Source organism: Carassius auratus, unplaced genomic scaffold, assembly GCF_003368295.1.
Source record: "Carassius auratus strain Wakin unplaced genomic scaffold, ASM336829v1 scaf_tig00033929, whole genome shotgun sequence".
NCBI lineage: Eukaryota > Metazoa > Chordata > Actinopteri > Cypriniformes > Cyprinidae > Carassius > Carassius auratus.
In genome coordinates this window covers 37279-50674 of record NW_020526113.1, presented here as the reverse complement: position 1 = coordinate 50674, position 13396 = coordinate 37279, and the positions used below count along the sequence as shown (strand labels likewise).

General features: G+C 36.5%; 1 protein-coding gene across 1 annotated transcript; it reads right to left on the bottom strand.

Annotated features, from left to right (window-relative positions):
- Window positions 1-1508: 1508 nt before the first annotated feature.
- LOC113081359 (butyrophilin subfamily 1 member A1-like) lies at window positions 1509-11242 on the bottom strand. Its single transcript, XM_026253462.1, has 8 exons — window positions 10932-11242; window positions 8395-8470; window positions 6077-6430; window positions 5702-5974; window positions 5322-5429; window positions 2906-2950; window positions 2575-2601; window positions 1509-2172 (listed from the first exon to the last, which is right to left on the bottom strand). The coding sequence occupies exons 2-8, from the start codon at window positions 8450-8452 to the stop codon at window positions 1640-1642; spliced, it is 1398 nt and encodes a 465-aa protein (XP_026109247.1). The 5' UTR covers window positions 8453-8470; window positions 10932-11242; the 3' UTR covers window positions 1509-1639.
- Between the last annotated feature and the right edge of the window lie 2154 nt (window positions 11243-13396).

Sequence of the window (13396 nt, the reverse complement as noted above, 5' to 3'; positions counted from 1 at the left end):
TCAATCCAGCGATACTAATCATACACAACAGGTGTGTTCGGAGAACCCAATTAGCCGGATCATGAATAGCACGCGACGTACGAAGAACGGGCCCCTGGTTGCAAAGAAGCCATCTAATCCTGTTTACATGAAATAAGCCTGCTCCCGAGTAGGTTTAAGCTAACGGACCTGTTGCTATGACAGCAGCTCCGGGATGAGCTTCGAAGAACCAAACGATCCAAGATCACGCCAAATCGTCAACATTCAAATCCTGCTAACTGAGTTAGCGACGTACGAAGAACAGGCCCCAGCTCTGCTCAGACTGGAGATTAATCAACAACAGCAGACACAACTGAAGGAGGAATAGTTAACTGTATGATGAGCTATTCATGCTTTTCATTGTTATCTGCTCTAGCTCAGAACAGTATTCATATTCAAGTAAAGCCTCTGTCTTATAAAGAAATTCATGTGTGTATATATAGGCATAATATACAAATATATATATATTTGTGTTCCACAGAAGAACTGATGAGGTTGGGTGAATAAATAAGGAATACTTTTATTTAAAAGAGCTACAATGACCTGATCTTGAATCTGTAATTTCACTAATAATCAGAAGTCAAACAAAATAACTATTTTATAAAATCATAGGATGATATGTCACTACAGTATGTGTTTGTTTAGCCTGAGAATAACTGCCTACATTTTTTGACCAAATATATTACACACACACACACACACGTTTGTTTTTGTGAAAAGTGGGAACATCCCATAGGCATAATGGTTTTTATACTGTACAAACTGTATATTTTATCACCCTAACCCCAACCCTCACAGGAAACAAGCATTTTTACATTCTCAAAAAAACTCACGAAAAAAAAAAGCGTTTTGAAAAATGGGGACATGGGCTATGTCTTCATAAGTCACCCTCTCCTTGTAATACCTGTGTCATACCCATGTCATTATACAGAGTTGTGTCCTGATATGTCACAAACACATGCAAACTTTCTGTTACAAGAAAACTGGTTAAACAAATCATGAAGTAGGTTGCAAATACACATGTATCTACAGCATTTACTTTGTTTTATATTTGTAAAAACAACAACATCATCCTTTAAAAAAAAAATAACTTATGTCCTTTATCACTCATGCTAAACAAATTCTTGTTTAGGTAAATGTATTTCTCAGTTGTGACATGACTTACCTATTCAGTTGTTGATATGATACATGATATGATATTAATAAAGCAATCAAGAGTTCATATGACAGTTTATAACAGTCATAAATAAAATAATACAGGTTGATTTTCTCCCGACAACCCACACAATGAAAGAGTCCCTCCCATTATTTCAGCTAATGAATTGGCCGCTGAAATCATTTTTTTTTTTTTTAAATGGACTGAGATATGAGTGAAAATGTATCACCTGGCCCAGGCGCCATTATTTTACACACAAATTCATACACACACGTGATAACAAATGATAACAAAAACAGGATAAAAAAACACTGTTTTATAAGCTCCATATGATGCTTTCAATTATTATCCAAATTTTCAAATTCTTAACATGTAGTCTAAATAATATTTAATATGTATTGCTATAACTCTTTCAATTATTGTATTTCCTTTTATTTCATTTACTTCAACATGCAAACTCTGATGTCAGAAGTAATCATCACAGATAATCAGTGGTGTAGAGTTTTCATTCCTCAGATACCCCAAACTAACAAATGGATAGAGTTTCTCATCAAAAGACTGATTAGTGAAAGAATACATAAAAGACATAGCCTCCACATCATAAAAAGAGACAAGACCCTTCTCATAATCCACAAACACACCGACCCTCTGAGGATTCACACTCAGAGGAAGAGAGACAAGTGGAGACTTACGAGCCCAGCACTCTCCATTTCTCAGACTCACAATCCAGTATCCAATCATAGGACTCACAACGGTCAAGCCAATCCTGTTAACAGATGCTCTGGCCACTCCTAAATCCCACTCAGTTTGCCCCTTTACCTGAACCTCATAGTAAAAACACCCCGAGGAAAATCCATCCTTCCCAAGAACACCAAGATAATCATTAAATCTCTTTCCATTCACTATTTCCAGTTGTGTCTCTCCAAAACTCACTTGTTTCCTATCAAGAGACACGAAGAGATGTGGATGAGCCGTATCAGCATCCAGAATCACATCCACTGTGGAAAAATATAAAAACCTCTGCTTTACAGATGAGTATAATAAAATACATGGAATGTTACATTTTATTTTCATTGGAATTATAGTAATTTTACAAAAAGATAAACAAATAAAAAATGTTTAATTATCTAATTGTTCTGATCATGTTTTATTTTATGTGCTTTATGTGATTTTGTTGTTCATTGCTGGATCGCCTGTTGATATATTAAATATATAGTTTTCTCTTATGGCACTAAAACGGCATTTGATGATTTAGTATTTAAATCATTTGATTGCATTTATACAGTGCATTATACAAAACTCCCAAACACATGAAAGAATTGACATAATAATGAATTTGGAAAAATATTAATAATTAAAATAAATAATTATGTTATTAAAAATGAGTAATTTTTACTCACCTGTGTGTGTTCTTAAATGCGTGATCTCTAAAAACAAAGTACAAAGTTAGAAAGGCTTCATAACAGAATTCATCTTAAGATTAATAATGAGATCAATAATTTTTATCACCACTTGATCAAACAAAATCTAAGAAGACATTACAGTGTTTAAATATCTTATAATAAAATATAAAAATTTTTATAGACATATGAATCCACAACATATTAATTCATTTAATTCTATTATAGCCATTAAAGAAAGTGTATTTTCTTGTATATTATTTATGTTTAAATAGTTTTGGTTTGTGGTTTCAAAATAAATATATTAATGCAGCCATATTAACAAATTTACCTTGTAATATTATCATCTTCTGATTTTGTAAACGTTGATCAAATTCTAAAAGCAATTCAGAAAAATATGAATATATAAATACATATACAGTACATATGTACAATAATAAATATACAATATACAATTAAATGCTGATCAGGACCCAAGATACACAAAAGTAATACACAGAGTCTGTTAAGCAACTTGACTTTAAATTAATAATAAATTAATAACTTATTAAAGAACAATTTCTTCATGTTTTATTCTCCTATTCTCAAATTTCATAATGAAACATTAGAAAACAACATTAAATAATTTAGGCTATATTCACCTGGGGGGTATTTCAGAAAGCAGATTATGTGACATACACAGGTTTGCTTAAGGGGTAAGTAATCAGATAAACTTAAGGTATGCAAGTAGCCATAGTAATCTTAACATAACCGACTCTGGAGTACTTTGATTTTCATCTGTTACTACATGCCTTTTTTATAGTTTGATTTACTCGCACACCTTCTATTCATTTCGTTGATTGGTTTAGTCTGTCTATTTAAGATCTGTGTTTCATTTAGTTCATGGTTAGTTCTCGTTGCACTTTCCTCAGCTGTTTTGTTCCAGTTTCTGAAGTGCTGTTCGACTCGCTGTTCACTGTGTCTGCACAACTGACTTTCTGGCCTTCTTCTACAATTCATCCTGTGACGAGTGGGCCGAGGCCGAGAGCCGTGGGAATGGAGCGAGGCCGGTGGAGTAATTGGAAATAAGTGACACCTTTGCCACTCACTGGTCTCGAGTCCCACGAAGGAGCTCCCGAAGGATAAAGGGAGGAGTTACGACAGTGAATGACGAGAGCGTTTTGGTTTTGTTTGTCGTCCGTGAAGGGCTGTCATGCTATTATGTGTTTATTTTATTATTAAAGTTTTTTTTTAAATGTTTACTGGTTCCTGCCTCCTTCTTCCCGTGAATACGAACGTTTTCATATTGTTACACATCCCTTCACCTCTGATGGTCTCCTCATTCCCTCCAGCGTCCTGGTTTCTCTTCAGATGCTTGTCACCATGGATCCACTTCCTTTGGCTTGTCTCAGTCAATCGTCACCATTATTCCCGCAGCCAAGCCTCACCATGGCTCCTTCCTTCCTCAACTCCAGTGTATTCTTTAAAGGAGGGATACTCTCAGGGTTAATCTGTGTTTGTTTTGATTTTGCACGTTTTAGCTCAGTTTTAGTACAATTCTGCTCAGGGCATACATTTGGTCAGGAGTGGCCCTGGGGCCTGTACCATGAAGCTGGATTAGGTGGCTAGCCAGCTATGTTTCAGCTAAGTTAACAAGTTCCACTTGTGACTACACTGATGGAGCAAGATCATTTATTTTATTAGTCCTCCTTCATTTTTTATATGACATTTAAATTTGTCATATTCTTCAATCTCTCAACCTTTAGCAAAACCTTTAACCTTCAGTTATGAATCTCGCTGGGTCTCTCACGAGAAGTAAATCAAACTTGCTTTGTATTGCAAGGGTCGTGATTGGCTGTTCGCCAGTGATGTCACACATTCATGTGCACGAGCTCCACAAACTCAGGATCAAAGCCCGAATTGACAAAGAAAGTTGATGAACAGCATCATGGTACCAACAAAGTCGGATTGGAGAGGTTTGGTTTTGTCAACTCAAAACTAATCCTGTAACTCTGAATTTGTTCCGCTACCATCATGGTACAGGCCCCTGGTCTTATGTGATAACCGTGGGACTAGCATACCTCGAGTAAACAAGTTTTGGGCATCCTGGTCCGTTCATGAGAGGCTCTCCTCACTATCCCAGGCCAAGCAATGTCCCGGGTATCGTTACATTTGGGGGGGATTCTGATTTAGAGGCATTCAGTCATAATCCTACAGATGGTAGCTTCTCACCAGTGACTCCTCAGCCAAACATATGCACCACATATCTGAAAATGCATTTCCTCAGTCAACCCAGGTCACGTTCCCTACTGGTCAGCAAACAATCCAACACTTCTGATTTAAAATGAAACGAAGAGCCAACATCGAAGGATCAAAAAGTGACATAGCTATGAACACTTGGCTGCAACTAGCCAATTATCCCTGTGGTAATTGTTCCTGCTTAAAATCCCAAAAGCCAGAAGGATTCAGAGGATCCATTTGCACAGTCTTTACTCATACTGAAATCAAATGAGAGCTCAACGTATATGTCATGGAAAGCTAACCTTGCTTTCTGGAATACACCATAGGCCTACATCTGTTCAACCAAGGGAACCAGCCAACAAGTGTCTAGCATACATAAACTCATTTTATATTGTTTAAAACTGCCATTATACATTAAACCCAAACATTAATTTGAGATGTGGTGGAGTTAAGATTGTTCATGAGAACTATTCACAGTCTATTTTCTTATATAAAATGTATAAAATAACAAGAAAACAAGAATTTACTTCTGTTATTCTTAGTAAACACAGCTATCAGTATTCCAGCATTCACACTGAGCACAACGGCTACTGAAATCAGGATGACTGATGTCGTCCAGAGATTAAACATATTACCTGCAAAACAAAACCATAATTAAGCACACTGTGTAAATCAAACATTCGAAAATTATTTTTAATCTTATGATGATCAATTTTGAATTGTACATAAACACTGTTAATACAAAACTATTGTAGACTTAATGCATCTGTGCTTTTAACTTAATGGCCTAAGCTGATAATGCATTATTTTTTTTTTTTAACTGAATCAGAGATACCACGAGAACATAAGCAAGTAAAGGAACAATGTGCCAAGCAAACAAGTAAAGGAACAATATGCCAGTACTTACTTGTGGCGATAATCAGTGTCTCAAGCATGTGATGCTTTAGTTTGACTCTGCAGTGAATCTTGCTGTCTCTCTCATATACAGTGACAGTGTGTTTCACAATGAATCCATCTTCATTTCTGTTTGTCTCTGCGGTTTCTGAACTCAAACGGCCTCCTTCACTGTTCAGCCACTCAAGATCAGGTTTAGGATACCAACCTTCAGATTCACATTGTAGAAGAAGCCCTCCTGATTGATCAAACCCATCTACAGTGATCACCGGAGGACTTCCTACAGCTACAGAGACATGATACATGATATAAACATAAAACAGCAACATGTACACAAAATGAATCATGACTTAACTCATTAAATCATAGTTTTCATTGGTTTACCCACCTTCAACACTGACATCAACAGTAGCATCATCATACCAGGATTTGGACTGAATAAAACACCTGTAACGTCCTTCATCAGAGACTTGGGCAGATGAGAGTTTAAGTGATGCATCTCCTCTCTGTAATTCTTCATGATTCAGTTTTGTTCTCCCTCTGTAGGACTGACTCTGATTTGTGTTTCTGTCGTCATGATCCTCATAGAGATGCATTAGTTCTGAGTCTTTCAGATCAGATCTAAACCACTCCACTCTCATGTCCACAACACTGATGTTGGGTTTAACTGAACAGGGCAGAATAACATCTTCACCAGCTAAAGCAATTACTGGATCTGCAGGTCCCACTACTTCATACTGCTCTGTAAAAGAGAACGAGAATAGGTCTTAACAGGTTTTGAGTCTCCACTACATTGTGAACTGATGTGTCATCATTTATTTAATAACCAAACCTTCAATTCCTTTTACCAAAGAAGATAGTTCGTATAATGTTCATAAATCACTGAGTGGCAACCTCCAAAAGTACAAAGAAATCATAAGAGCAGTACACTTAGATGTGTCGACCCAGGTTTAATGTTGAACTGAAACGCCACAATTTGGTCTTTCACATCTCACTGATCATAACATATCATTGTAACAACATAATTTGTACCAATCAGACACACAACTATTTGATAACAAATAATATCTAACGTCTATATAGATCACTGATCACCAGATCAGGGCGGTTCTTTTAGATTCAGGAATTCTCTTTCTCATGAACTGACTTCAGCAGAGACCAACTGGAGCCCCAAAGTGCATCAGGACTCTTTATCAAACAAGCGAGATGCGCAAGTATCAAACTTAGTCTCATTAATTGATACATTAGTTATCATATGCACCTTTTACAAAAGTGTGTTTGAACTTAGAAGCTGATGTTTCCTTCAGCCTGTAGATCTGCTAAATATCAAATTGTATGATAGCTTCATGTGTTATTTTTCATATCTTTACTGCTTAAGCTTTAACCCTTTTTCATATGCCCACTGTATGCGTGTGTGTGTGTGTGTATGTTAGTTTAAAAGTTTATGTAGTTAAAGTCTTAGTTGTATCACACTTGAGGTTGTTCATGGTTTGCTCATAACTAGGGATGCACCGAATCCAAGATTCGGATTCGTTTCGGCCGAATACTGGGCTTTTTGACAGGGTTCGGTTTCGGCCGAATCTTAGATTTTTTTTCCACCGAACCGAACCCTAGGCTTGCGCTACGCTGGTCGACGTCACGCGGCCGTTGATTAAGCGATGGTGTTTACATGAGGACCGTTCTGTAGCAATACAGAGCCAGTCACATTGGGTGCTGACGTGGAGATAAGTGTTTTTTTTTTCATTGCTGGCAAAAACGGCAAAGATCTACCTCTGTGCCCAGTGAAAGACTTTTCAGTACTGCTGGGGACATTCGTTCCCACACTCGCAACCGGCTGTCACCTGTTAATGCAGAGCATCTTGTTTTTTTGAAACTCTCATTTCATGTGAAAGGTTAGAGGTTTTATATTAATGTAATTATGATGCAGGAGATGTGTGTGATCTTCCGTAATATTTTTCGTAATATTTGGCTACTGTTCTAATCGTAGCCTATACTATTATAAACGAAAACTGCCTACTATCCATGTTTATTGAGTAAATAAATGTTCAATAACATTAATTTAAATTTAAATTTAAAGTCACCAAACATATTCTGGTTTAAAAAAGAAAAGAAAAACACTTTTCTTTGCATTGCTGCACTTTTATTGAAAGGTTTTGGTTTGTACTTGTGTAAGCAGCTTATGGTAATTGTCAAAATTGTTTTTCCCACTTCATCATGTCATCCTGGCATAATGTTGCCTATTCTTTAAAATAAAAATGAAATAATAAAATAAAAAAATACACTGCGGTGGACGTTGTTTACTTCATTAATGTGTTTTACTGTGTTATTGGAATAAACATGCGAGTAGGATTCGGTATTCGGTATCGGATTCGGCTGAATCTTAAACAGTGGATTCGGTATTGGGCCGAACCCAAAAAATCTGGATTCGCTGCATCCCTACTCATAACTGAAGTCCCTAATCATGCAGATTATTGCTATATTTATAATTACTTATAACTAGTTATGATTGATTATTCATATTTCCCCTTGAGCTGATTCGCTACATCATGTTTGACTTTAGGGCTGCAGGGAAAATGTACAGAATTAACACCTTTAGCTAGAAGATGACCACCAGCATACTGTACATTATTCCTTGTGTGATTATGTCTTCCTACCACTTAACAAATAAAGTCATGCTTCATCTCTTTAAAAATAATAAATCATTACCTGATCTTGAATCCGTAATTCCAATAATAACCAGCAGTGTCAAAAAAAAAAAATTCATGTCTGAGAAAAATGGATGCTAAAAGAAAAATGTGAAGAGAAAACGTATTATAATCAGAAACTCACACAATGGTGTTAACATGCAAGTGTTTTGCCTCTGAATATTTGCGTACACACACAAAATACATTCCATACACATCTACTATAGCTTTCTGTTACAGAAAAACTGCTTAAACCAGTAGAGATAGCAAATGTTGTGGTGTGCATGATGTCCACAGTCACATGAGGCCCTGTGCACTACGTCAACACCCAGCAGAATGCAAAGATGGCAGGCCAAGATAAAATGCCTTGGAAAATGGGAAAATGTGGGAAAAGGAAGTGGATCATCTAGCAAAGGAGGCACTGAAATTATCTTATATAGAACTGAACACGGTATTTCACTTTGTAAAGAAGTTAAGGCTATAATATTAAAGGCAAATACAATGGAATGAGGAAGGAAGAAGATACAATTGGTGGTGAAAGAGGAAGTGGAGGCAGTAGAAGAGTAATTATTCCCTGTATAGAATAAACAAACACAAGTCTGGGAATTGCAGTCTATGTGGATTGGCAGAAACTGTAGATCATGTATTAATATATTGCGCTGCTTATTAAATTGAAAGGATAATTCTGATGGAAGAGTTTATACAAATGGGGATAGGAAATATTACACAAGCTATTGAATAACGGCTTGGAAAGTTATAGAGTATATAAAGCATTAATGAAACATTTAAGAAAGGTGCATCTGTTTAAAATGATTTAGAAGCCAAATTATTATTAGTGGTCCTTTTCCTAATTTTTTTTTTTTTTTCAGATTAGTCTTTCTTCTGGTCCCATCGACGAACCACAATTCAGCTCAATTCTTTTAAACTGGCAGAAAAGCACAACATAAACTATCACACACGCACAAACACAGATCTCTATAGATGGTTTCATCGAGCGCACGCGCATGGACCCAAGTTAACTTCCGGTCTGTTGGCTGCAGTGTGTTGCCTTCTACAAACACAGTTAAAGGCAAGGTGATGAGTAGACTGAAGTTGGGCTCAAGTGGTTGTGCTGCGGGATGTGTTTCCCATACGTATATTTATTTTTTGGAGACTCGCCACAATTTTAAAAACTGATTGATTTTCAAAAAGGCTTCGTTGAATAAACCTGAGTAACCTTACGTACTGCACTTTTATTAATAATAATTCCTTACATTTATATGTTTAAATATCTAAGCGAGGCACAGGTGTTTTTTATATCGCTGTATTTCTAAAGGAAGACTTGCATGTTATATGCCTGATAACGCAGCGTTTGTGAGCGTAGCTCTGCTTTGTTTACAGCTGTTACTGGGGAAACCTCTATTTCTCGCGCTTTATGTCTATGCTTTAAAACATCTCCTGCTGGCAAATAATGAATTTGCATATTCATTAAGTCCGCCTGATCCACGCAGCAAACATATTTTGTTTGTTATCAAAAAATATCTACTCTAGGGGGACTTGGCTGTTGTTATTTATTCTATTTGGAAGTCTACCGGAAGTTAAGTTAGGTCCACAAATACGGGCACGCGCAGTAACGTTTGTTTATGTTGTTGCCGTTGAAACCGTCTATACAGATCTAAATACAGATCAATTTACTGACATTTTTTTTAAATCATGTTTCAATTGTGAGAAATTAAACAGAGCTCATTTAAATCTCCTGCTTTCACATGTAATATTTTAAAAGCAATAACTGCAATTTCACTTACCTTTTTTTCACACCTGCACTGTAAATAACAAATTTTCCTTTATATGATTAAACAGTGTTTGTTCATTTGATATTTGGTGAAATATTTCACATTACTCTGGAAAACAAGTCAGACAGAAGCACACTGTCACACTATATGGGATACGTTTTCATTTGGGCAACTGTTGTCCTTGGAATTTATATTATAAACACAAACAACTTTATACTTTATATTTACACCTAAAGTTTGAGAAAACAGACTTCTGTTGGTATGATGCAGCTATCATTATTACAACAATGACACTGAGCAGAACAGCAACTGAAATCCTCCAAAAACTAAACCTTTTACCTAAAACAAAGACTCACATATTGAACATACATAAACATATTTATATTTGAAGGTACTGAATGAAAGGTGTCACAGTACTGCATTTACATCAGGCGTTAAACTTTCAGAGATGTGTGAACTATGATTATCACTGAATAACTTTAAAAGATTTAGACTATACAGAACCAGCATTTAGCATGTTAAGGATGTTTTTCGAGGGTCACACCCATACCAGATATCTCGCCTGTCAAGTTCCTGTGTGGCTTTCAGTGGATGAAGATAGAAGGAGGTGGACATTTAGTGATGTACTTTTTGAAACTTTTAACAGGGCAAAGGGGGTCACTTGGACTGCCAAACATGAATCCTCGGTAGCTGTCTCGGTAACTCAATTTTCTTTTTTTTTATTTTCTTTTTTTTAATAACGAATGAATGCATTCAATTAAGGACGCAGTTAACCAGTTTAACTTACCTGGCCACGGTTTCGTCTAAGCCTGAGGTAAGCCTACATCACCGTCTCCTCCATTATGACGGAAAACATAAAAACAAAAAAGAACGTTTCTGGCTCCACCTATCCTTGCAGAATTTTATTTTTGTCAGCTGTCCTCTTGCGAAGTTGATATTGGACAGAACGCTAATCTGGAATCCCTGGCCACGGAATTGGGGTCACGGTATATTCTGGCAAAACTGTTTACCAATCACGTTTCTCAGTCGGCAAAACAAACTGTGGTAAACTCCCCTAACAGCACGCGATGGGTGACTCGAGCATGCAATGTTCCTCCGTGTTTTCCACAGAAAGTACGGGGTTTGAGAAGTAGAAGGCGGGGCAACAGTTAAAACATTTCAAAGTTAAAGTTCATTCAAACAGATATTAAAAGACAAGTTTCAGTCAAATACATATGTTGTAGTCCTATAACAAAACCCAGTGTTAAAGCAGAGCGCATCTGGAACATTAGAATACTGAAAGAAAAATCGATGGTTTAAATGTCCTTTGAAATAACGCTAACCATTGTTTGGGTATGGTGGAAAATTTAAGTAGATCATTAATTATTACATTTACATTTATCAGACGATTTTATTACTAATGAGGACAATAAAAGAAGTCAAAACTAATAAAATAACAATAAAATGCAAATGATATGACAAGTCTTGGTTAGCCCTTTTTTGATCCACTTCAAATATAGACTATAATATAGTCAACATTTGAAGTGGATCAAAAAAGTTAATGGTTTTAGGACAACTTTGATTAAAGGATTTGATCCACTTCAAATGTTGACTTATACACACACACACACACACACAAAGAAAACTAGTAGATAAAATAGAAATATATAGAATATAGAAAGCACTTGTTTTCTATGAAAAACAAGCCTAGTTAGAAAACGAATAGAGAAAGCAAGTAGAGGGTCAAGTGTTTTATTTTAATGTAAACATGCAAAAAAATATGTACAGAATTATGTGAAGTTACATATTTACATAATTTGTTACAGTTACATTGTGTGGCGTGATGGTTAAGAATAGTAGTTCTCAGAAGAGAATCCTGATAGCAGTATTTGAAAGACCAATTATTACACACAATTCAGTGACCAGTTATTAAAGACAGACACTTTAATTTATTGCTGAATGAATCAGCATCTCGAACTAATAGACTGATAAAAGGCTTCTTTATTAAAGGGTTAGTTCACCCAATAATCAAAATTATGTCATTAATAACTCACCCTCATGTCGTTCCAAACCCGTGAGACCTCCGTTCATCTTCGGAACATGGTTTTTCACTGATGATACTGCGCAGGTGTGATTCAGCGTGAAGCAGACCGACACACAGATCATCGGAACCGAACTGATTCTTTTGGTGATTGATTCTGAACTGATTCTGTGCTAATGTTATGAGCGCGGGTAAACCGAAGGCTTGAATCAAGGGCAATCATCACCAATGACGCCATTACGTTGAGCGCAAAAGAACCGGTGAACCATTTTCTTCAACCGGTTTATTGAATCGAACTATCCGAAAGAACCGATTTGCGGAAAAGAACGGAACTTCCCATCAATACTGGTGATCCGAAAAACCGATGTAACCGGTTCTTGACTCGTGAACGAGTCAGTCTATTGTTTGTTATCTGGCTCGGCTCGGTGTTCATCTTCAGTTCTCTCTTCACAGCAGTTCAGTCAGTGTACAGTTTGAGTACATGAATTACTCCGGGATATTGGTTTGTTTGAACTCAGAGGGAGTGTCAGACAGCACGTCCTGATTTTGCCAAGTCCTCGTTGTCCTGAGACCAATATTTTTTTATGATGACCCTGGGACAACAACTGCCTCAGCCAATCAACGTTTATGACGTCATCACTATGCTGCGCCCTGCAGAGTCCGCCAAAATAACAGTAACGCCCCTTACAAATTAAAAAAAAAAAAAAAAAACAGCAGCTGCAAGCACTGTGCATACCAGTGAAGATCGCATGTAAAAAGGTAAGACCACAACTTTTTCCTTTATCCTATACATTTATATTATTTTATTAATGATAGTACATATTTGTTTTTAGATTTGTGTTATTTTCACCACCAAAGTTTTGACATCATTGGAAAGTTAGCCTAAATAGCCGTTCCTACTAGTCCAGACAGATGTACCTCACTGTTAACTTTCTGGCTCCAGTTAAAACATTCTAATAAATGTTGTTTTTACATTTATTTTATATTTTATAGTTTGCCAAACTATTAAAAGGCTGCGATTAAATAGTGGCCGTATTGCGAGCTTATTTTCTGCCGGTTTAGCGCTCGGACTGCCGCCACCACAAATTTTCCTAATATTTCTGTCGTTAGCATATACATCACTGTGCCATTGTCCATTTGTGTTTCGTTGTGTCCAGTTGCATTCAAAGACAAACGGCCGAAATGCGGAACAATAAAGCGCTAGTTTGCTCGCCGCACGGACCATTCAGCTC

Bases quoted from the DNA above. Each gene is read 5' to 3' on its own strand.
- LOC113081359 (XM_026253462.1), bottom strand. From the start codon at position 8,452: ATGAATTTTTTTTTTTTGACACTGCTGGTTATTATTGGAATTACGGAT. The intron at 2,951-5,321 runs GTAAATTCTTGT...AATTGCTTTTAG, and splicing joins GTTTACTAAGAATAACAGAA to AATTTGATCAACGTTTACAA. The intron at 2,173-2,574 runs GTGAGTAAAAAT...ATTTTTCCACAG, and splicing joins GCATTTAAGAACACACACAG to TGGATGTGATTCTGGATGCT.